Below are 25,531 nucleotides of genomic sequence, written 5' to 3'. Positions count from 1 at the left end.
AATTTCAACCAATTCATGATCATGTGATAGAAATGTCTAATATGAAAGCAAAGTTGAATTTCATGGGAATGGAAGTGATCAAGTCCTTTCTAGTACAATTCATTTTGAACTCACTTCCTACTGAATTTGGCCAATTCCATGTGAACTATATAGTACCTTAAGGGAAAATGAAACTTTCAGGAAATTAATGCCATGTTAATTCAAGAGGAAGGGAGATTAAAGAAAATGAAGGATAACTTAGTTCATCTCATAACTCATGATGGAGCCAGTACTAGTAAAAGCAATTTGGTAAAAAGGACAAGGACAATGACCAATTGAAGGTTAAAAAGGAAGGAGTCCGCAAAGAGAAGAAATACTACTTTTGCAAGCCGAATGGTGACTTTAAGAAGGTTTGTCTAAAAAGAAAGAAATGGATTGAATAGAAAGGTTTATTTCATATATCTGTAAATTTTGAATCAAATCTTATTGAAGTACCTAATAATACTTGGTGGTTTGATTCTTGAGCAATTGTTCATGTGTCATGCATTATGTTGGGATTCCTTTCAATCCAAATTATAAGAAGGACTTAAAAAGTTTCTCTAGATGGGAATTGAAAGGAACCCCTACATAATATGTGACACATGAGTGGTTTCTCAAAAATCAAGCCACTAGGTATTATTAGATACTTCAATAAAATTTGATTCAAAATTTTATAGATATATAACTTTTCTTTTCAAACAATTTCTTTCCATTCATGCAATCCTTCTTGAAGTTACCAATATGCTTGTAAAAGTAGCATTTATCCTCTTTATGGACCCCTCCCTCTTTAACCTTCAATTGGGCATTGTCTTTGTCCTTTTTACCTTTTGAATTAAAATGACCTTAATTTCTTGAAAGTTTTTCAATTTTCCTTAAAGGACCGTTTGGTAAAGGAGAAGTTTTTAGTTTTCTATAAATTTTAAATTGGGAATCTTGGTTTGTTATGTTTGATATCTAATTTAAAAAGAGCAATCGTAGGAAATAATATTTTGTTGGAATATCTTTAGCTAGGTTTTCACAAAATTATTCCCATGGGTGAGGTGAAGATCTAACTTTCTTGAGTTAATTTTTATCACAGTAAAAATATTGTTACTCTTTTAGTCAATCCTAGGAATCATGATATTCGGAATGAAAAACTTACCTTGTATCAAATGCCCCCCAAGTATATTTCAATTCACTAGAAATTGGCCAAATTAAGTAGAAAGTGAGTTCAAAAGGAATTGTACTATAATGGATTCATTCACTTCCATTATCATGGAATTCAACTTTTCCACTAGATTAGACATTTATGTCACATGATCATAAATTGGTTGAGACCAATCAAACTTCTTGTTTGTTAGCTCACTTGACAGATTCTACACAATTAACTTGTTTGCATTATCTATTTTGGACATAGATGGTTTGACATTTGCATCAATAGTCAATCCCATAAGTTCAATGAAAATTTATTAGATCACTCTCAAGCCACAGAAAGAGACTTGTTGACATCCACTCATCTTTGGAATGATGAGAAGGCTTTCATCCATTACCAATGTTAGGTCTAAGTTTACTAGACCAAGTTGAAATTGGGTCATTTGAGACCAATCAACATAATTCAACCCGAAACTTGATCTTTTAGTTATCCAAAGCAAATGTATTAGGCATGGTTACATAAATTTAAACAAGTTAGGGGCAACTTTGAGTAAATTTATTGGATCCAAACTATATATACTTTGACTACGCATCTAAGTTCACTTTTTGTGTGATAAATAAACACATTTTCATATCAATAGTGTTGACAAGAAAATATAATTTTATGGACACTAAATTAACTATTCTTGACACATATGCTATCTTTGGATATACATGCACTCAATAAGCAAGAAAATAAATCTTTAATGTCATTATTTCTAAGCAATCGTTCACCTTTTAGTAATTCATTTTTTTATCTGTAGGAATCAAAGATTTTACTTGAAAGTTTATAATAACTCATGTACCTTGCTCAATCAATTGAACTAGATCCCTTAGTTGAGTAATCCATATATGTATTATAATTAAAATTTGTATTAAATCCAAACAAAATATATATAGTATCCTTATATCAACCAACCATGTAATTTATAATTAGAAACTCCATATATTTAATCACTTTTGTAATTAACAAATCCCACGTAAATGTATAATTATAAAATAATTCCTTATCTATAAAAATAATTTTACAAATTTTCTTTTTAAATAAAACTTTAAAATAACATGATTGAAGCCACCAAAAGCATATGAAAATGTTATCATTATACTCACATATCATTATAAAAGTATTCTAAGACCCAATGTATTTCACGTTCAAGGCATCAAAGAAATCTTCAATCGATTACTATTCTTGGCTAATAAAAGCTTTTGGTCAAAAGCATTTGAATATATACATTTCACGAAAACTAATGCAAACTCAAGTCGCTTCGACGTGAAGCATGTATTTTCCTGATAATGCACCCATACATTCTGGTACATCCCACATTCCGTAATGGAAAATAATAGCAAAAAAACTTTCTAATAGAAGAAAAGAAATGGTATCGCTAACTATACTAGGATGCCTAATGTAATATAATTTATTAGGGTTCAACATACAAAAAATTACATTACAAGAATATTAGAGAACATATTCCTCACTATTATTATACTTTGTAATTTATTTGAGAGAGTTTAGAAGACTTACACATATTCATAATATAGTTTAGAAATTTTTATTTGGTGGTTCTCTCTTCTTTGAATTCATCTTCTTCCTTTTACGTGAGTGTGAAAATTATTAGAAAACGTGAAAATAAGAGACAAAGGAGATAACTTTTGTAATCTCTGTTTCAATTTTTTTTCTATCCAAAACTGTACAAAAAATCCTTTTTTTTCCTAATACCAAAATTACCATTAATAAAGTGAGAAGAGAGAGAACTATTTTAAAAACTTAAAAATAAACCCTAATGACTTAAATATAATTTTTAAGTCTTTTTTTACAAATATAATTTTAACTTTACCAAATTACATTTTATTATGAATAATCTATTGTTGGTGTCTATATCTTTCTTTATCTTTTATGATTTATCTTATTTTTATTTATCTCTTATAAAATTTTCAATTATCTTTTGTATCTATAAATTACTCCTCTTGGAAAGAATCCACATAATTATTATTCTCTCTAAACTTTGTATTCTCTTGTTCTTTACTTTCTGCTTCAAGTTATATTTTATTTAACACTTTATCAACACAAGTCTTTCTTTCACATGTCATCGTCAATTGATATTACAACTTAGAAGAAGAAGTCATGTAAAAAATTTCATTGGCGAAAGTTGTTCTTTTAAATTTATATATTAAGGTTAGATTTTTTCTTTCTCTAATTTCATTTTTTATACTATGTGTTTGGTAGAAGATATGTGTTCTATTTACGCAATTGTGAAATTGATCATTTGAGGGTCTTGAAGACTTTATCATGAAGGAAAATTTTAAAATGTTTTATTCTCACAAGATATAAGAAAATAAAACAAGTACAAAAAAAAATCCTCACCAGAAGTGAGAAAATAATGTCATAATTGTTGAGACCTATGAATTTTATTATAATTCAATCATGCCAAGAGAAAGTAATATTCTTTTGAGTTCATATTTCAAGCTAAAGATTCCTTATGTCTCCCTTATCATATTACTCATAACTATGATGTGTGTAGTTATATTATTCAAGTAAATATGAAATTTATTTAAATGTAATGTGTCTTGAAGATACTATCAAATAAAGAATTCTAGAAACTTACTTTTGTAAAAGGTCCCGAAGACCTTATCAAAGAAAACAAATTTAATAAATTTTTTTCTCACCAAGAGTGATGTAAGAAGTGAAAAGGAAATATTTTTTCTTCTTGATTTTCCTGATTATTTGTCACTCAATATTGTACCTCCTAAAGTTTAGGTGTATTTTTTGGGGTCAAGATACGTTGAGAGATAATTATCTATTATTATTGATATGCACCTCATTGAGATTTCATATACATATACATATACATAGTGCATTTACACAATGGATTTGAAATTTAGTGACTTATTCTCATAACCAAAAAGTGAAGAAAAAAATTCTCACCAGAAGTGAGAAAATAGTACCAAAATGAAAAAAAAAATCTCATTCTTGAAGAGTGAGAATAGAAAAGATTGGTTATTTCTCATCAGAAGAGGGGAAATAATAAGAAAAAAGGAAAAAAGATTCTTATTTTTTATTTTTGAAGAAAGTGAGATTTTATCATTTGTTAAAATTTTGATTCATGAATATTAATTTGTTTCAATTTATGTGATATCCTAACATGATTAGTCTTATATATAATATTTATATATGTGCATTTGATTAAAAGGAATCATGTTATGATTTCGGTAATTAAATTTGAAAAATATTATGTATGATTCTTGGGTATATCAATCTAAATAATTAGGTACATATTAATAATTTTAAAATAGGAACTAAAAAATATCCTATTTGTAATTCTTTATGACAATCGTTTATGTCTAATTTATATTGGTTAGTGCTATCATTGTGGGTAAATATATTCATGTTATATATTTTGTGTCTGTTATATTGTGAGTATAAATATGCAAATTTTGAATCATTGATTGTTTGATATTGTGCGTAGAAAAATATTATCGATGATCATATGTTAAATTTTTTTTTTCATGATGTTCTCCTATAATAGCAATATCAAGAAAAAATAACTTAAGAAACATTTGGTGAGTTTATTTTTTGTATACCCAAGGAAAAATAAAGTATGAAATTCACTTTTGTCTGACATTACTCCATTTCCTAAAGAGAATATTACACATGTATTTTTATAAAATAATTGTTTAAATAATTTATTTCTATTATACAACTTTTAATCATTATTGCTATGGTTACAACTCTATATAAATAAATGAATTAATTTTGGATTATTTTCTTTTGGCTTTGTATTCACGTTTTTGTTAGACAACATATTATTTATCTTAAAAGATTTGTAAATTCCGGGAGCCAATAATGTATTTATGTATAGACTTTATATATATGTTTCTAAAAAGTTTTATTATTGCTTTTGATAGGCAACAAAAGATAAATAGGGAGATTTAAATTATTGAGCTTGTATGTTGTGATCTTTATAAGTGCATTCATTGTGTTATCATTGCATTTATCATGTACATGATTAAGTATATGTTAAAAGAATTATGGAAATTTCTTTGAAGTTGTGTAATGAGCATGTTTGAATTCATACGAACTAAATATAATAGGTTTTACATGTATTAAAGTCACAATGTTTTCCTTAAATGGTTTTATTGGTTTATAAACATGTATATGTATATATATGATATGTGGTGTGCCTTTTACGGCGAACAATATCAAGAAAAATAACTCACAAGGCAAGACATTAATGTTAAATTTGTATTTCATGTTTATTAGTACAATGGAAAAACATATGGTTGTAAACCAAATGTTTATGAAATAATAATTTTTTTGTTTGGCATAACTGGTTGGACCATTCAGGGTTTATTATGGTATGAAAAGTAGTTACAAATTCATGTGAATGCCCGTTAAAGATTCAGGAGAATCTTTTGTTCAATGATTTCTCATGTACTACTTGTTCCTAATAGAAATTAATAATAAGACCATCATTAGAAGAATTTAGGATGAATTCCTTACATATTTAGAACAGATATAAGGTAATACTTATGGACCAATACACCGACCACGTGGATTATTTAAATATTTTATGTTTTTAATTCGATGCATCAACCAAATGGTCACATGTTTTTTTTTGTTGTTGTCAACTTGCAACCAGGAGTTTGCGAAATTGTTAGTTCAAGAAAATCTATCTTGATAATGGTGAGTTTACATCTGATTCTTTTAATAAGTATTGTATGACTATTGAAATTTATGTTGAACATCATGCGGGACATGTTCATATACTCATGAGATCAGAACTTTTAATGTCTTCTTGAGGACATTCAATCTTGCATGTTATAATATTCATTCACATCATGCCAACAAGTTATTATAATTAGTTTTTTCCTCTTGAAATTGATTTTCGGTTAACAACCTTATAATTCTAATTTATTATTATTATTATTATTTCAAATACGTAGTATATGTTTTAAATATGAGTCCAATTGTTTGATCACAACACACTAAGATGAGTCCTCAAAGGAGGTTGGAAATATATTTTGGGTATGAGTCTCCATATTTAACGAAATATGTTGAACCATCAACAATATATTTTCTTACAACTTCGTGTATTAATTGCTATTTTGAATTAGTTTTTCCAACTTGAGGGGGAGATAGTAAGCGGTTGGAAAAAAAAAGATCAGTTTAAATGAATTATCAGTATCTTGACCCTCTTACATAATAATTTGAACTGGATTTTAAAAGATAATTCTTCTACAAAGTTCAATCAGAAAGAGTGGCTAAATCATATGTATCAACTACTAATGCTCCAATAAAGTCTAGTGTCCCTATTGGATAATATAATATTGCAAAATGAGTCTTAGACGTGCATGAAGCGTAGTAAACAAGTTGATTCCAAAGATAAAAATAATCAATTAAGAAAAGAAGCTAAAATGTAAGATGATCAAATTGAGGTAATAAGAATGCTGAAAGATTCCTCTGACATAAATTATAAATTTTAGTTTTAGAAGAACTCAAGTGTCTAAAATAAGTGACAATAAAGAGATATAAAATTATGTCATGAATAAAATATGATGGAACCAAAATAAAGTCAATGTTGACAATGTTTTTGCATATTATTTAGTACTAAATATAATAAGTGATAATGTTAACGAGGATTAAAAGTCTATAAAGGATTATAGATAAAGAAATTATCAACTAGAATAGAAAGACTCAATTAAGGCAAAATTAGACATGCTTCCCAAAGAAAATGATTCTTTTACTTTTACCTATAGTCTATATACACCTAAAGATGTAAAACACCATTAGGTTTTGAGACATGTAGTCCATACGTTTGAAAATGAAAAACTAGATAGATTTTTGGACATGTAGTCCATTTACTTGAAGACATAAAACTAGTTAGGTTTTTGGACCTGCAGTCTGTATACTTGAAAATGTAAAATCAATTACGTTTTTGGACTCATAGGTTATACATTTGAAGATGTAAAACCAATTGGATGCAAATAGATTTTTGTGCAAAAACAAAATAAGAACAATGAAATTTTGAGATTGAAACATGACTTGACATTAATTTTGAAAACACATTCACCTGTAGTGGATGTGAGTAGTTTTGATACTTAACCACTCTAGTAGCACGTGAAGGGCTCAGTTTACATCTAATGGATGTTGTTACAGCTTACTTATATGACTCTCTTGATAATGACATGTACATGAAAATCCTCGAAGGAAATAATTTCCCCAATAATGCATATTCTCGAGAAGAATACTCTATGGATTAAAGCAATCAAGTCGCATGTTGTATAATCAATTTAGTGAGTACTTGCTAAAGGAAGGAGATAAAAATGATCTATTTGTTCATGTATTTCCATTAAAGTCTAAAAATAGATTTTCCATAATTGTTTATGTAGATTACATAAATATTATTGGAACTCTTAAAGACCTTCCAAAAGCTATAGATTGATTAATGAAAGACCTAGGAAGCACAAAGTTTTGTTTGGAAAATTGAATATTTAAATAATAGAATTTGTGCACCAAGAAGCTTATATAGCAAATGTGCTTAAAAGGTTTAATATGAGAAATCACATTCATTGTATATTCCAATGATTGAAGGTCTCTAGATGTGAACTAAGATCCTTTTAGATCTTGAGAAAAGGACGAAGGAGTATTTGGTCTTGAAGTATCATGTCTTAGTGTTATTAAAACACTAATGTATCTTACTAAGTACACATTGCCTGATATATCATTTCCCACTTATTCACTAGCAAAATATAACTCTCCACCAATACGAAGACATTTAAGCATGTATTTCGTTATTTTAGAAGTTATTTGTCAAATCCTCATAATGATATACCATAAGTTTACATAAAGTGATACAACAATTCCATGACAATATGTGAAACAAGCCAAAATAGACACATTGGCTAATCATGCAAAAATTTTAGCTCAACATGAGAAAAAATGGCATCACATGTGAAGACAATGTTACATGTATTGCTCAATTGAAAGAAAGATGCATCAAAGGAGATAAAACAAAATATATTTTACCAAAGTTTTTTTTCACCCACGATCTCCAAAAAAATGGTGATATAGATGTTCAACAAGTTTGTTCACATGAGAATCTAGAATATTTCTTTACAAAATCATTACCAAGGAAGACTTTTGAGCAACTGACTCACAAGATTGAATTTTGTCGTCTTAAAGATGATTACATGCATGAACGGGAGAAATAAATTGTTCTGCACTATTTTTCCTTTCTTTTCATAGTTTTGTCCCATTGGATTTTCCTAGCAAGACTTTTAATGAGGTAGGTGACAACATGTTGAAGGATGATGTATTCTTTTTTCTTCATTAGATTTTTATCCCACCGTGTTTTTCCTATTAAGATTTTAATGGGACATGTTCTTAGATAATGGTCAGTCAAGGGAGAACGCATGAATAATCTATTTGTGGTTGTCTATATCTTTATCTTTTATCATTTATCTCTTGCAACTTTTCAATTATCTTTTGTATCTATAAATAAATTACTCATAAAAAGAATACACACATCATTTTCTCTAAACTTTTGTATTCTCTTCTTTCTCTACTTTTTGCTTTAAGTTATATTTTATTTAACACATTTGATATTTTTTCATTACCGATAAAAAAAATACATCTTTTCGTTAAAAATTTAAAATCGTTTCATATAATTACATTATGACTCTTAGAATAAAATCATCTAACATAAAGTGTATAATTGGAACATTGATTTAATTGCCCTTTACATTCATAAATGATGATTTTAGATGATGATTTTAGGATATATATATATATATATATATATATATATATATATATATCCCCGATTAGTAGTTCAATTATTTACAAACAATTTATATTTGTTTTTACTTTACAAATACTTTCTATTGCTACTAGTATTTTAGTCAGTGAAAAATAACTAAATACATGAATCAACTGCATTGAATTATTTTAGTTTGACTAGTAGACTCGAATTTGGGTCCAAAGTATATAGCTATGTTAAAATAAAGATAAATAATACTTAATTTCATATAACTAAAATTTATAATAAATAAATATTTTTAAAGATATAAATATTTTTAACAATATAAATTATGTTTTACATTAACAATAAATAATTTATATTCTAAAGTAAGTTATTTTTAGTTACAGATATTTCTTTAAAAGAATTAAAACTTATTCTAAAAATAATCATAAAATAATAAATTAAAAGAGATAAGCACCATAGAAAATTATGTATACAAATAAGATACAAGAAGAATAGGTTGAGATAAAAAAAATAAAGGGCTATTAAATTAAATTAAAATTAAAAAATATTTGAATGAAATAAAAAATCTGAAACTAAAATCAAATACTCAATATATAATATTAGGATAAAACGTATAATTCAAAAAATAGTGACAACAACTCCTCGTAAGAAATAACAACTTAGATTTATGATATAAAAGTAAATTTACTATATTATCTATCTCGTATACATCAAACAAGAGAGAAGATTAAGAGCTTATCCTGCTAATATTTTTTTCTGCTGTTATCACTTATCATATATATTCCCCTATCCCATTCCTCCTTATCTAGCTTCGCTACCAAACAAGTCCTAAGAATTATAGCAATAGTATATAGCCATTTTGGTTATTGCATACTGGATTGGGCTCCTATTCAAAACGTTGTTTTAGCTTTAAAGCAGCTGTTACGTTTTTTACCAAAAAAATAAATGGATACGTGGTTTTCCTAGGTTCAATATGTATTATGTTTTGATATTTTCAAATGTGAATCTAAAAAAAAAAAGTTATTTTCAAATGTTTGTTCAACCGAAGCATCCATCAGCTGTCATGTATGCTGACAAAGATCTTAAAAGGATAATTGCCTAATCCTAGTATGATACTTCATGGATTTTTTTAATATAATTAGCGTACAATACAAATTAACACACTATTACTTTAAAAAAAATGACATTAAAAATTTATATTAATATTTTGAATTAATGTGTAATTAGATTAATTAATATAACTTATTTGATCATTCCTATAGGAATATGCTTGTTTGATGAATGAAAGTAATTGTCCTATCCCCCTATTTTATAAAGGGTGCCTGTTTGTGTAGGACATGTCAACGTGGAAAATTCCTGTTGCCAAACCTGTACTATGTTTAGATGAATAAAAAGTAGGAAAATAATCTATTTGTTTGAAATATTGCAAAACCAACACAACTGTAACAGAGAATTGAATCCATTAACAGCACTTAGGACGTAGAAGCTTGGAGAACCATCCCCCAAGTGTAATCGCATGTATCGCATGGTATTTTACACTGTAAGGTGCAAATTAGTAACCCTAATTTTAAGTAATCTTAACTCCTTTTCATTAATCCTCTTAAGCAATAAACAAATCGAGTATTATTTCATCTTTAGGAAGATTGATTGCATTTAATAATTAAGAAAATGTTCTAAGATATTGCAGAATTTATTTCAACACCAGGAAGGCTACCAAATCCAAAGATAATGAAAAGATTGTCTACGGAACAGATTGCAATTAACTATATTTTTCAAAAGTCCTTACAGTTAAAAAATGCACGTTGTCTCGAGATGAACACAAAAATTTCAAGTAACAAAACCAAAGCAAGTTGCTCCTAGGAGAGAACAGCCATGACATCTGAGACTCTCAAGGTAATATAGTCAGAACCATCTTTGCCCTTGAAGTCATTTCCAGCATATTTGGAGTACAAAACTGTGTTCCCCGGAGTCACGGACAACGGTTTTCTGTTGCCTTCCTCGTCCAGATGCCCCGGCCCAACAGCTATCACCTGTAACATTCCAAGCATTGCAAAAGCTTTATTCAGTTAAAACACTCCCAACAACATATAAGTGAAACGTAATATACGTACAACAATTTATACAATATTTTTTGTGTCTGTCTCTCTCCTCCATTCTATCATTTATTGTATTTCAAATTCAAATCTTTCTCACTTTTCTCTCTTGGTTGTAAATTTTGTTGTATAAGTATCATTTCTCTAGTTAAATTGTGCCTGGGCATAGTCTTATTAATTAGTGACATAGGCTACACTATCGTTTCAAACAGAAGATGACTATGATAGGAAGGCTTACTGTTCCAATCGAAGGTTTGTCCTTGGTTGCCTCTGTAAGCAACAAACCGCCAGAGGTTTTTTCCTCAGCTTCAGCAACCTGTGTTCAATATTTAATCGATTAGAAGCTGCCATCAAAATTATCACAGGCATCCATAAGCAGCAGAGACCATCGATGGCATACAAATAAGATACACATCATATTCTTCTGTGTAATTTGACAGGGCAACAATTATTCTTAAAATACATAGATACTTGGCATGCAGGCTACATATTTAGATATGTAAATTCATATAAAATATACTAACAATATAATTGTCATTTTGCAAATCCAAATTAAGAACATACTTCTTCAACATCACTAAATAAAAATTATAAATCACCTACAAATAGGACTAGTATTAATCTCATTCCCTTTTTGAACATCTATTCATAAAGAAGACAACTACCATTTCTGATTCATCAAGAGACAATGCTTCTACATTTCTTCTCATACGTACTTCTATGTCTCATATTTGGTATCAGACATATATCTGCTACTCATGCATGAAATAAATGCAAGCATAAATGCTTCACAGGAGACCAAAGTGTATTTAGATGCTACTCTTATATGGACAACAAGATTAACATAACTTATACACGAACAGAACTTAAATAAACCTTGAGAATTATACACTTTATGAACATGACTTACAAATGATCAAATATCACTCTCCACCTATAGATCCAAACACTGGAATAAGCAAAGCTCTAAAGAAGAAGTACCTTTATGAGGACTCTATCATTCAAGGGTTTAAGATCCTTGATGTCATCAGTTTCGAGGATACCAACAATGTCATCATCCTTCACAATAAGATGCTTTGTACCATTGAAGTCCACCTCAGTACCTGCATACTTCGAATACACAACTTGTGCACCAGTCTGTACACAGACAATGAACTCATTACATAAGCATCAATTAGAGGCAACCCCAACTCCCTTGCACAAAAAGTAAACACAGATGACTAAAGGTTTAGTGACCTCCCAACATAGCAGCAACATTACCTTCACACTAATCTCTACATTGTTCTTCCCAACTGTCTTTCCTTCCCCAACAGCAACCACCTCACCCCCTTGAGGCTTCGTTTGAGCAGTTGATGGAAGCAAAATCCCACCCTCAGTTTTCTCCTCTGCTTCCTTAATTTTTATTAGCACTCTATCTCCCAGAGGCTTTATCGCAGTGTACTGCACGGCAAAACCAACACTCAGTTACATGAAACACTAGATTATAAAAGCACACATAGTTCAATATACCAAAATTGTTGAAACAACACCAGGACTTCTAAATCGACAATTACATTTTTTTTATCAGCAAAGAATCGACAATTACATAATGTGCACATAGCAGTTTGGTTCCATAACTAAATTACACAACCAATCCAGGAGAAAAGGCTAAGGGAAAACATTAAAAATTTGACACATAAATTGTCCCAAATTAACATCAAGGCAAATGTGTATCCAAACAAATTGTTGTCCACAGTACATTTGGGAAATGCGGAATTGATATAACTTTTTTTTTCATTTTAAGTAAACACTCTCTAATGTAAAAATTTTCTAGAACAAAAGAAAAGAAAAAAGTAATACACTATAATGAATCCTACTAATCATCCCTCATTCATTTTTAAAAACCTCAATGAAACATTAAAAACCTTACCCCAATACTCTCCCTTTCCTTACCACAAGAAATGCAGCACATTAGAAACAACACTTCCAAATAAAAATATTAAAAATTTAGTACATAATTGTCCTAAACTAACACCAAGACAAAAGCTTATCCAAACAAATTACTGTTGGCACTGCATAATTTACCAATCCCACCAGACACTCAACAAATTCGGGTATTCTGGAAACCAGGAATCGAGGAGAGATTTTAATTTTGAGTAAAAATTCTCTAATTTATGATTTGTTCTAGAATGAATCATTCTAATTATCTTGTATTCAAATTATATTAATTTTCATTAACACAATTGTCTCTCTTAATTAAGAACCTCACGGCACGTTTGGATAAACTTTCAAGAAGAAGACGCACTTCAAGCAGAAGAAAACAAGATTTTTTTTTTACTTCCCATATGTTAATTCGTAGAAAAGAATTTTTTTTTTTTTTTTTTAACTTCCCATAAGTTAATTCGTAGAAGCTCTCTCGTTCTCTAAATGTGATTTTTGACTTATGCATTAAGTTCATTTCATTTTTATTTTTCTCATTTTATTTTCTTCTCCGATACGTGCTTCTTGGTAAGCTTATCCAAACATGCCCTTACTCTAATACTCTCCTTTGGCATTCCATTATAAATGCAGCACATAAAAAAAAAACACTTTCAATTCATCTTATTCATATATTTTTATATATAAAAACAAAATAAGAATTAAAAATTAGAAAAAAAAAGATATATATACTTTGGGGGCAACAACGGTGGCGGCTTTGACAACCAAGCCCCGGAAGGACCTTTGGGAGAGATTGCCAATTCTAATTCTGCCCGTGGAAGCAAACTGAACAGCGGAAGGTCGAAGCCCTTCAAACGACGCCGTAGAGATCGATGACGCTATTGCTGTGAGCTGAGCGCTGGCCATTGATTCGAACTTGCACTGCGCAAAACGAAATTGGTTAACGAGAACACAAACGGGTGTTGAGAATTGATGTGAGAAGAGAGTTGAATTGGGAAATTACTACCTTGTTGGTACACGCGAAGCAGAGAGTGTGAACTGGCGTTGAAAGTTGAACGAAACGATGACGAGATGAAGGTAATAAAACCCTAAAATAGCGATAGGGGGTTTTATCTGATGATAATGGAGCCTTCTAGAACGAGCTAGTGTGCACTCGTGAGCAGAGGATAGAGTGAGTGTGTTGCTCACGCGCCTGAACCGGCCCGTTTTTAGTGGCCTTGTAATTTCTTACACTTTTTTTATTTGAGAAAAATTAAAAGAAAATTTGAAGAATAAAAAATGATGATGGAAATTAATTGATTGAAAAATAATGTAAAAGAAAACAAAATAGATGTTTTTTTTATTTAAAATAGATAATAGATACTAGCATCCACCTTAAAAGCAAAGTACTTCCCTCGAGTGCATTCTCTTCAAGCCAAAGTCACTCATAATGCAAGTTTCATGTGGAAAAGTATGATGGAGTGTCAGCATATGGCAAGACAATTGGGTCCCAAATCTGAGAGGTAATCGTATCTTTAGCTCCATTCTTTGATGACTTTGATCTAAAACTTTCAGTTGCTTTTCTGTTCTCTGCCAATGATGTTGAAAAAATCAACATGTTGTTTCCCCCTCAAATAGCTCATCTCATTTAGACCTTTCCTCTCCCAACCAGAAATATTCCAAATCTGATTTGTTGGAAATATACACCCCATGGGAATTTCACTATAAATAAGAATTCTGACAGGCAAGCAGAGTCCAGTTCAACATCATTTGTGAGATGGAAGAATCTGTGGGATATTGAAGCAGTCCCTAAGTCAAAAGCTTTGCCTGGAGGGCGTGTAGAAATATTATTCCTGTTAGGAAGCATATGAAGCAAAAGGAAATCATTGATGAAGATGTGTGCCCATGGTGTGGAAACCATTCAGAGACCATTCATCATGCTTTACTTGCATGTGAGTAGAACAGGGAGATTTGGTTTGCCTCTCGGCTTTCTATTAGAATTGACCCCACCCCTCAATCTCTAATTTTGCTGATTGGATTAATTCTTGGATTACATTCAAAGAAGTTGAGGCAACAAGCTATATTTTCTGTCTCCTCTGGACTATTTGGCAAAGAAGAAACCTTTGGGTTTTTGAAAACAAGAAGCAACATTTGCAGCAAACTCTGGCAGTAGCAGAATCTTTGTCTCTCCAGACCACCACAAGCTCTGACCAGAACCAATCTCAACAAGAGGTAAAGTGGATCCCTCCCCCGAATCACTACATTAAAGGGAATTTTGATATTTCTTTGAAAGACAAACGTGGAGCAGGATTTGGTGTGATTTTTAGAGATAACTTGGGAAATGTTTTGGCTGCTGCTACTCATTTTTGTCCCAGAAATTTCTCCTTTGTTTTAGATGGGCTATGAAGATAGCATCCCAAATGTGTTTCACTCATGTTCTATTTGAAACAGATAACATTCAGACCTTCAAGGCTTGGAACCAACCTGATAATTCACCTCCTCGGAACTACTTTCAGTCTGTGATTGAAGATTGTAGGGCCAACAAGCCAAGCTTCTCTGTTTGTGAGTTGAGTTTTACTAAAAGAATAGGCAATATGGCAGCTTATAGATTAGCTTTAGCAAACTCCTGTAATGAGATGTTTTGGATGGAGGATTATCCCCACCAAATTGCTTCTTTTGTTCTAGCTGATGTCAATAACATTTTTTCCATTGGATTATAACGCAGCTTTAACATAAAAAAAAAAAAAAAAAAAAGAAAAAAAAAAAAAAATATATATATATATATATATATATATATATATATATATATATATATATAAGAAGAGTTTTGACTTTCTTTACATTGGTTTGAAGGCGGTGCTAGGGTGCATGATCTCGATAGGTCTTGCACCGTGCGTGGGAATTTTGAATCCTTGGATATGATAAACTTGAAATCAATGTATAAAATTAATTTGAAAAAAAAAATCAATATGTGGATCCAAATATTAATTTGAAAAAAAAATTAAAAGGTGAAAAATGTATAAAATTAAAAGAAAAAAATTGAGTTCATTTTTAAGCTAAAATCTATGACACTAAAATATGCAAACATTTTAAACATAATAAAATAACAATAATAACTTAAATTAAAGATCAAAATCTTTACATAACAAATCAATAATACTTGTACATTGAACTTAAGCGGGTTAAACGGATAGTCTGCGGATAAAGTCCATTAGGTCCGTGGGTTTAATGATTCGAATTCAATATAATTATACAGACTTTAAAAAAAGCCTGTTGTCCGTCTGATCCATGGGCTTAACGAGCCGGTCTGCGGACTTGGGTTTGAATACCCATCGCTTATCTTAGCCTGTCATCGTCTGAGTGAGTTATGCTCGTGGTGAATCTAGATGAGTGGTTGCACCTTCAAAAACCATAAGATTGAAAAGATTTACATAACAATCTAGGGATGATCTTGGTCAAACCTCTTCCTTCTCCTTGTTGGATGGTGGTGGGTTCTAAGTAAGTTTCAAGGAGGTTAGACAACAGAAAAAGGAGTTCATCAAAATGATGGTCATTTTCAAAGGGATGTGAAGGCAAAGAGCATCTAGAGGAAGAGAAATAGTTGTTGACAAGAAATCTAGATCTCACATTTCACAAAATAAAACTCATATATGCAAATATGAGTGCCAGCAGCTTGCGGTGGTGTGATTCAGCAAGGGATGATAGTGCCTTGCAGTGTTGTAGTTCAGGTGATGGTTCTAATGACAATAGGGTTTTGTCTACAATTGTGTAGAGGAAGAAAAGAAAGAAGGGGGAGGAGGAAGAGGGAAAATCCAGGAAAATTGGAAAAAAAAAAAGAAGAAAAGAAACAAGGATAAAAAAATCTTAATCATCGTATTAAAATCAAAATAAATCTAACCACTAAAATTTAGTTATGCACCGTGCAAGACCTATCAAGGTCGTGCACCTTATACTCCATCTTGTTTGAGTTTCTAGTTTTATGCATTTGATTATGTTATATACAAACAAAATCCAAAAATATTAAAAGTTTAGTCCCCCGTGAAATCACATGATTAGTATGCTTTACATGGTTAACTAATTCATAACATATGATTAATTTTTTTAATTTTGAATTCTACTTTGATGTTAAATATAAACATGATCTCTATTTGATTCTCTCTTTTTAAAGTTTTTTATTTTGTTTTTTTTATGTCTAAAAGGGGGATATGTATAAAAAGTATAACAAGTGGTATTATTGGTATTGAAATGGTGAAAATCATATGTTGGGAAAACAGTTATGTTCTTATTTTCAAGTTATCATGGATCAAGGAAATACATCAATTCAAAGGGAATGTGAAGTAAATAAAGATTTTACTTGGAGATATAAGGTTGACTTGATAGTGAATGAAAAAGGGAAAAAGAGAGGTGGTGGATTTGAATCCTCCACTAACAAAAAATTAACAAACTAACCAATAACATTTGTCAATGAAAAATAAATAAATCTTTTACTTAGGGAAAGCAAGACAATAATTATTTACTTAGAAAGAAAAGCTTTAAATACCCTAGCTTTACAATTACTTATACAACCTGATGGATTGAAGATCAATTAATATTGGCTTTCAAGGTTGGTTTCTCATCATAAAAAAAAGGAGGAGAAATTAAATGTAAAACATGACCTCTTGTACTTTAAGACACTACTAAAAAAATAGGTTTTTACGACGATGTTTAAAGTCGGTTGTAGAAAAATTGTCATTGTATTAGTTTCGGTGGCAATTTTGTAAATACTGCCCACATTTCAAAGACGTGGAAAATCGTTTTTGAAATGTTGGTAGTAATCAAAGACAGTTTTGCGAAAATTGTCTTTGAAATTTCATTTTTTTTCATTTTTCATTTTTAATGCCTCATCTTCATTATAGAAGCCCACGTCCTAGTTGTCATTGTGAAAGAAAGTTCCTTTTTCACTAAGTGAGTTCTGTTTCCCTCTTGTCTGTATTTGGAGTTTACCTGTGGTTCGTAAGCCTGGTGTTCGATGAGCCATCTATAAGTTTCACTTGCATCATGTCACTCTGCTCACTCTGCCACCATCTATTTGTGCCCATCTCACTTCGTTTGCTTACTCCGCCTCTGGCAACATTGCAATCGTCACTTTGTCATTGTTAAAGTCGTCGTTGTCATTGTGGGGGTCGTGAGGGCATATTGTTGTGTTGCATTGGTACGCGCCTACTTTGTTTCCATTTAATTTGCTTGAAAACCTAGTGGCCTCGGTTTCTGCTTTTGGTTTTGACCTTATATTAGTTCATGTGTTTATTGTTGCTCTTGGCATGCATTCTTAGATTTGGAATAAGCTTAAGTCCAATCGTGGGTATTTGTTGATTGCTTGTTCTCTGTGTAATGATGATAATATGATATAGAGGGCAAAAAGTTAGAGATACATGTAAGAGAATTGCAGACTCTGGTGAAAACAAGTCAAATTAAACAATGAATGTAAGATATATCTACGAAAGAATGTATTCCTACAAAAAGGGAAACAGAAGCGAAGTATATGTAACTCACTATCTAACAATGTTTGGTGGGGTGCTTAAGTTAGTTAAAAGGCTTTGTTCTAACTTCTACCCCATTTACTTTAAGGGAGATTTTCCCAATTGCTCAGGTGCTTATCAATATACTTTAATCATAAGGTGATAAATACAAAAAGGAGAAATAATTGGACACCTGCATTTCTATTTTATTAACTTGAAGAGTAATATGAAACTATCAAATTGAAGGTCAGGCCCACTTAGATATGAGAGGTAGAGAGATAACAACAAATCACAATGAAACATCCTCCTTCTTTAGTTAGGTATCTAAGATGTTTTTCTTGTGAAAACCATTTTAGAAAACTCTAGCTCCTAAGATGGTTTTGGTGAGAAAATCGTCTTTAAATTGTAACTTTTGTAACTTTTATTAAATAGAATATTTAACATTCTAAAAAAAATTGTCTTAGATACATTTAATGACAGTTTTAGCTAACAATTGTCTTTAAATGTTGAATTTTTTAATTTTATTTAAAATAAATATTAAATATACGAAGACGGTTTGCTACAAAACTGATGTCGAATATGACCTTTTAAGACGGTTTTTGAACTGTTGTGGAAAGTGGTAACTTTCCAAGATGTCGACTACAAAGACAATTCAAAATCATTGTCGAATGTGTGAAATAACTGTCGTAAAAGGCGAGATTTTTAGTAGTGAGAACAAGATTCAAAACAATTGCAAGCAGACAATCTTTCAATTTATGACGAGAAGTTTTGGTGAAGACAAAGCCAATATAACACTATCACAAAAAGTCACAAAACAAAACAAGAAAAAGAAAAAGTTATGTAAAAAATTGAAGAACAAAGCCCAACATTAAAGATCAAGGCCAAAGTCTTTGGAATGTTATATAAATTATTCATGCCTTAACAAGTTTGTATCCAATGATCCATCTAGGGTATTAAAGTTGAAAATGACTTTCTAAAATGACAAGAAGTTTAACCTATTTTGAAAGAAAATAGTTAGATAATTTAACTTCATTTGTATTGCATTTTAAAAAAAAAATAATCATATGCTTGGTTTAGAAAGAGAAAGTGCTAAAGATTTAATTTGTGTTATCCTTACTAAAAAGAGTGATAAACAACTTTTGAGTTTTCCTTTTTATTGCATTCCTTTTTTAAAAAAATAATCATCATTTTGTTGAACCATTTTATTCTCTATGAACGTTATTTCCATCTATTCCTCCACACCATCTCTTCTAGAAATGTGATTTCTTTGTTCATCAAACACCTTGTGTTCTTTTGGAAATGTGGTTGACTTGTCCACGCCCTTTCTCCAAGAAATGTGGTTCCTTTTTGTTTTCAATTCCTTTGTTTGTCGAACCTTCTTTGTTTTTCAAAAAATATCTTATAATTTGAAAAAATTTATTTTAATGTTATGAGTCATGCACATGTGCCATATTAGTAGTAGTGCTTATGAGGAAGAAAGGGAGAAAAGTAAGATTGTTTTCCTAAATGTAAAAAATTACTTTCCAGAAACGTATGTCTATTTTAGAAAGCAATTTCTAGAACTATGTGTTAAAATAGTTCTAGAAGGTAATTTCTAGATTAGGTATATGTTTTTGAAAAATAATTTCTAGTAAAAATAAAAGAATTCACATGTAATATTAAAAAATAAACATAACCCATTGATGCACTTTCAAATAAAGTAATCGTCACAATAACTTATTAACAAAAATATAATGCATAGTATCTTCCAAGGCACAACATTATATATAGGGTTTGTTTGTTTTGCTAAATAGAACTGGACAACTCAAAAATATTTATTTCGTGTTTCTTTTAAATAATAGCTAATGGACAACACGGAAGAAAAAATAGAGAACAACATCAGAAAAAACTCTAAAACTTTGTAACTCACAAATGCATCAGACAACTCTTTGTCCGATGGTTATTATATGGAAAAGTAATAACTATCCTTATCTCTCCCTCTCTTTCCCATGTTCACATTCCTACTCTGTGACACGATAAGATTTCATGTGTATTTCTTTATCTTGTTCACTTTTCTCACTTCTTTTATGTTGCTTTCTCTAATTTTGTTGTTTATTTTCCATTCTTTGCGGTTATTCCAAGCTTTGCCTTTTAATTATCACCTATTTATTCAAAGCACAATTTATTGTTCTCAAATTTTAAAGAAGCTCTCACAATGAAGTTGCATATCTGTATTAAAGGTATGAAAAATTCTTCAATCAATTTTGTTATATGTTTGGGTGGATTTCAAAAAAATTTTGGATTATCATCCATATGTTTAGCAAACTTATTATGTTTATTGGTTTATTTCAATAAGGCTTGATCTTTTCATTATTCCTTCACTAAACTATAGATCATTAGAGCTCCTTCTTGTAATATGGTTTGTATGGTGACTATGTATACCTTGTACTAGTGTGGCACTTGTATTCCGATTTTGTAAAATTATTTTGCTTTTTAAAAAAATAATGGATTCACTACTTTACTTAGCATTTGACCTTAACATGTTTGATTTATTGTCTAAGCCAACTTTTTTAGTAGTTGCCTTCAACTTTCTTTTGTAAAATGAAAGTAGTTACACTGTATAATCTTTTTTCTAACTGCAAAGTACATTTTATTAATATATTGAAAGGGTACAAGTTGTACAAGTGCTACATTCAAAGTCAAACCTATATTCCCAACACTACAAATATTTAGTAGCCTGTTTTTCCTCCCCCAAAGTGCAATATTCCTGACTCTGCACTGTATAAATATATGCTAGAGTATTCATATTCTATCAACTACAAATAAACATAAGTAGTAATAGATGAACATAAAATCAATGATTTGAAATTTTGCAACCGTTGTGCCCTTAACAAATGCCACTCTTCTCTCAATTCCAGTTATGCAATTTCATTGTGTGTGTGTGTGTGTGTGTGTGTGTGTGTGTGTGTGTGTGTGTGTGTATACCCACACACACACACTAAGAAAGTTATTGTCCAATGGCATGTTTTTGCTAAAAGCCAACAATGAAAGTAGGAGGATTCAACAAAATATATGGAATAGAAAAATGAATAAGAAACTTTATAGTTTACATTGTGAGTAAATTAGTTATGTCATTGAATTTATTATAAAGAATAAATTTTCTAAATTCAATGGCATAACTAATTTACTCACATTGTCTGCATTTTTAGGAATTTTGTCAATAAATCTTTGCTTTTGTGAATAAAATTGTATAAAGTCAGTTTAGGAAATAAAAAGAGAGTCTTTAATGTATTTGTGTGAAATTTTGATGTTATAAGGGCATTTTTAGTAAAAAGGAAAAAGGAGTTGCAGACTTCAACTTGCCACAACGAGCCAGTACCAGTGATTAAGTGAAAGAGTGTGAAGACTCGCTATAGCGAATCTACACCTCACCATAGTGAATCCTCAGTCTGAGATCAAGAACTTCCAACAACAAGTGCACCTTTTGCCACAACGAGACTTGGTCTAAAGAGCATGAAGATTCAAGAGAAGTGATCCTTTGCAAGGATTGAAGACTCGTTGCTGTGAGAGTTGTCCTCTCTACAACGAGATGCTGACATGGCAGGAAAAAATATAACATAAGCTCTTATTAAAAGAGGTTGTAACAAATTTTGGAGAACTTTTTGTCATTGTTCAACTGTTTATAGTGAAAATTATGATTTTTCTTTTCTTTCTCTTTTCTTCAATTACAAGTTTCATTTTGTATTTTTCTTATGGATCAAGTTATGATCCATTGTAACTAACTTCAAGTTGCTGGATTGAATAAAGTAGATCCAAAGTATGTGATACTCCAATTTCTTTTTCATTTCTTAGTTTATGCAATCTTTTTCTACTTCTTTGCTTGAATTCATTCATAGGCTTGATCTTGCTTAATGGAATTGAATTTTGTTGGAAAACAAGTTTAATTCTATATCTGAAGTAGAAATGTGTAGGAATCTAGTTTTAGGAATGGAATTGGGTTTTCACATTGCATAGATTATTTATTCATGCTCTAATTGCTAGGTTAGGTTACCTAAGGGATTAGGAATCTAATTTATGGATTAAGGATCATCTACCTAAGGAATTAGGATTTGATTACTTGAGTTGAATCTTGGTTACATTGAAATTGATAATATGATTGGAAATTGAATCACATATGATGAATTCTATAGAATTCAAGTCCAGCAAATATTTTCCAGAATCACATATGCTACATAACTCTATTATGAAACCAGAAAATATTTTCCTACTCGCTATAGTGAATTCTTGTTTCGTTACAGTGAAATCATCTTTTGAAACTGATAAAAATTTGTTATTTGCCAAATTGAATTGACAACTCACTGCAATGAATTTTTTCCCATCTTTCTAACTTTCCCTAGCTTTAGATAACAATTGTTCAATTCCCTAGATATTATATAAGTCTCTATGGATACGATACTCTTATACTTGTCGTTTCTTACTACACATAGATTAGGTACACTTGCCTAGATCATGAGTCAACAAGGATGTATATCCATATTTTAACCATCTATATTGGATTTTTTCCTTAAATTTCATATTTATAAACAATTATGAAAGGAAAGCTTTGAATGCTAGAGCTTTAGCCAAGTATGAGTCACGAAGGGATGTTTTGGACTCCATCATTAGTACAAGTGACTCCTATTATACATGGGAATTGAGAATGTGCATAAGCGCATTTGCACATCTTTGTGAGATCTTAAGGGTATAAGGAGGATTAGTGCAACTTAAACATGTCATTATGGAGGAGTAGGTTGCAATTTTTTAATATACTTGCACATCACACAAAGAATAGAAGTATCCAAGTTAGATTCTCTAGATCATGAGAAACATTTAAAAAGTATTGTCAAAGAGTGTTGGTTGTAGTTTTAAGGTTGCAAAGTGATTTGCTTACTAAACTAGAATCAATTCCTCAAGATTGTATTGATGAAAGATGGAAATGGTTTAAGGTGATACATTTATCAATAAAAACATGACATACTAGGAGTCCCACCAATATTTTATACACAACTTATCTAATTATGTTTGAATCTTATATTGAACTTTCATGGATGCTTAGGGGCTTTAGATGGAACTTACATAGTAGTTACACCAAGTTCTTTTGATAAACCTATATATCAAACAAGGAAAGGTAGACTTGCAACAAATGCCCTTGGTGTTTGTACTAGAGATATGAAATTTGTATATGCTTAGGGGCTTTAGATGGAATTTACATAGCAGTTACATCAAGTTCTCCTGATAAGCCTATATATCGAACAAGGAAAATCATACTTGCAATAAATTTCCTTGGTGTTTGTACTATAGACATGTAATTTGTTTATGTAATTGCAGGATGAGAAGGATCAATTTCAGACTCTAGAATTATGTGATGTGATAATCACACAAAATTAATTAGTTGTTCCCATTGGTATGAAAAATTGAAATTTTTATTTGTATTAGTGGCATTGTGAACATTGAGTGTAAATATTTAATTCCATTTTAAAAATTAATGTTATCATAAATTTAGATGGCTCTCTTGCCTTATACAGAGGTAAACAATATCATTTGAAATAGTGGAGCACTAGTCTACGTGCACCTCAAAATCGCGAAGAGATATTTAATTACAAACATGTTCAGGCAAGGAATGTAATAGAGAGATGTCTTGGTGTATTAAAGAAACAAAGGGCTATATTAAGAAGCCTATAATTTCATCCCACTAAAACTCAATATCGAATTATCCTTGCTTGTTGTTTATTGCATAGCTTTATCCACATGAACATGGAATTGAATCTAGAAGAATTTACTTCAATTGTAGAAGATGGGGTACTTGTAGGTGAGGAACTAATCAATGTAGTTGGAACTATTGAGCCTAGCAATGAGTGAACTCAATGACAAATGTGCTTGCAAAATAAATGTTTGTTGATTGGAGAAATAGGTGTAGGAATTAAAGATCAAGTAGTTTAATTAGAATTTGTATATGTAATGATGCTTGAATTGTAACTATTTGAATTTTATTTTATTTTATTTATGGCATAATGAAGTGTGCACTTTTATGTCATTTTATTTTGGTCACTTATGTGTTCTTTAAGCTTATTGTGATTCCTTAAAATGTTTACGGTTAAAATCTCACAATGTTGTAGTCTTTAGTGATGAAAGGTAAAGGTCAAAGTAGGAATAATCACTACCAAAAAAATAGGATTTAACGGGGGTTGTTTTTGGCATTACTCATGGTTTAAACCATCGTTAAATGTATTTCTTGCAATTGATAATGTAACATCCCGAGTTTTGTATCATGAAAAGTTTCTAGTAAAAACGTATAACATTTGAATGATAGTTAATGTTATAGCATTTTAAGTAGTGAAATAATTGTTTTGTATGTGTGTGTGTGATATCCTTGAATGGATAAGTGCTCTAGAATTTTAATCTTAGGCTTAAGAAGATGTGTTTTAGACTTGAGAAGTCTCGGTCAACATCCAGTCAACCATAGTTAACTAGTCAAAGAAAAGATAAAATAAGGGGATCTCCTCATTAATGACATTTTGTAATTATTTGATTTTTTAGGCTAAAAATTATTTTGAGCCTTGATAAAATTATTTTAATTATAATTAATTTTCATGTTTTTAGTTTAAAGAAATATTTTATTATGCATTAATAATTAACTTATTGAGCATAATTAGTATTTTAATTATAGAAAATCCATTTTAAACTGGATTTGAGTGATTCCAAAGGCCTTGAACCCATAAAATTATTTATGATAATATGATTTATTTATTTGGAGTCAAATACATTCAAATAAAATGATTAGAGATTCCAAGCATGTTTTTTATTTAAAAAAATCACATTTTAGAAATAACTTAATAGCCCCTAGACTTAATTTTGATCCCCTATAAAAGCTACTTTACTCTCTCCTCTTCATTCATGTTACAAACAACCTAGCCTCCTTATGCAAGTTTCTATTTCTCTCTTCCTTCTCTCTAAAAACTTAATCTTCTCTCTAGAATATCTTCACAACCACTAAGTCTCATCCAACCAAATTCAAGTATGTTGTAGAGGGCATCAAGAGCTACACAGGGGTGGTGTTCATTTTAATTTTGGATCT

At 30.3% G+C, this 25,531-nt stretch overlaps 1 protein-coding gene and 1 pseudogene across 1 annotated transcript; one reads left to right on the top strand and one right to left on the bottom strand.

Moving 5' to 3' along the window:
- Positions 1-10,693: 10,693 nt before the first annotated feature.
- Positions 10,694-14,138, bottom strand: LOC100814751 (20 kDa chaperonin, chloroplastic). The gene is made up of 6 exons (XM_003546469.5): positions 13,968-14,138; positions 13,694-13,882; positions 12,305-12,484; positions 12,026-12,181; positions 11,283-11,360; positions 10,694-10,981 (listed from the first exon to the last, which is right to left on the bottom strand). The coding sequence occupies exons 2-6, from the start codon at positions 13,865-13,867 to the stop codon at positions 10,808-10,810; spliced, it is 762 nt and encodes a 253-aa protein (XP_003546517.1). The 5' UTR covers positions 13,868-13,882; positions 13,968-14,138; the 3' UTR covers positions 10,694-10,807.
- Positions 14,139-16,598: 2,460 nt separating this feature from the next.
- Positions 16,599-24,380, top strand: LOC112999588 (uncharacterized; annotated as a pseudogene).
- Positions 24,381-25,531: the final 1,151 nt, after the last annotated feature.

Source organism: Glycine max, chromosome 15 (genome assembly GCF_000004515.6).
Source record: "Glycine max cultivar Williams 82 chromosome 15, Glycine_max_v4.0, whole genome shotgun sequence".
Classification (NCBI taxonomy): Eukaryota; Viridiplantae; Streptophyta; class Magnoliopsida; order Fabales; family Fabaceae; genus Glycine; species Glycine max.
Note: the sequence above shows the minus strand (reverse complement) of the source record. Positions and strands in the feature narration are given on the sequence as shown.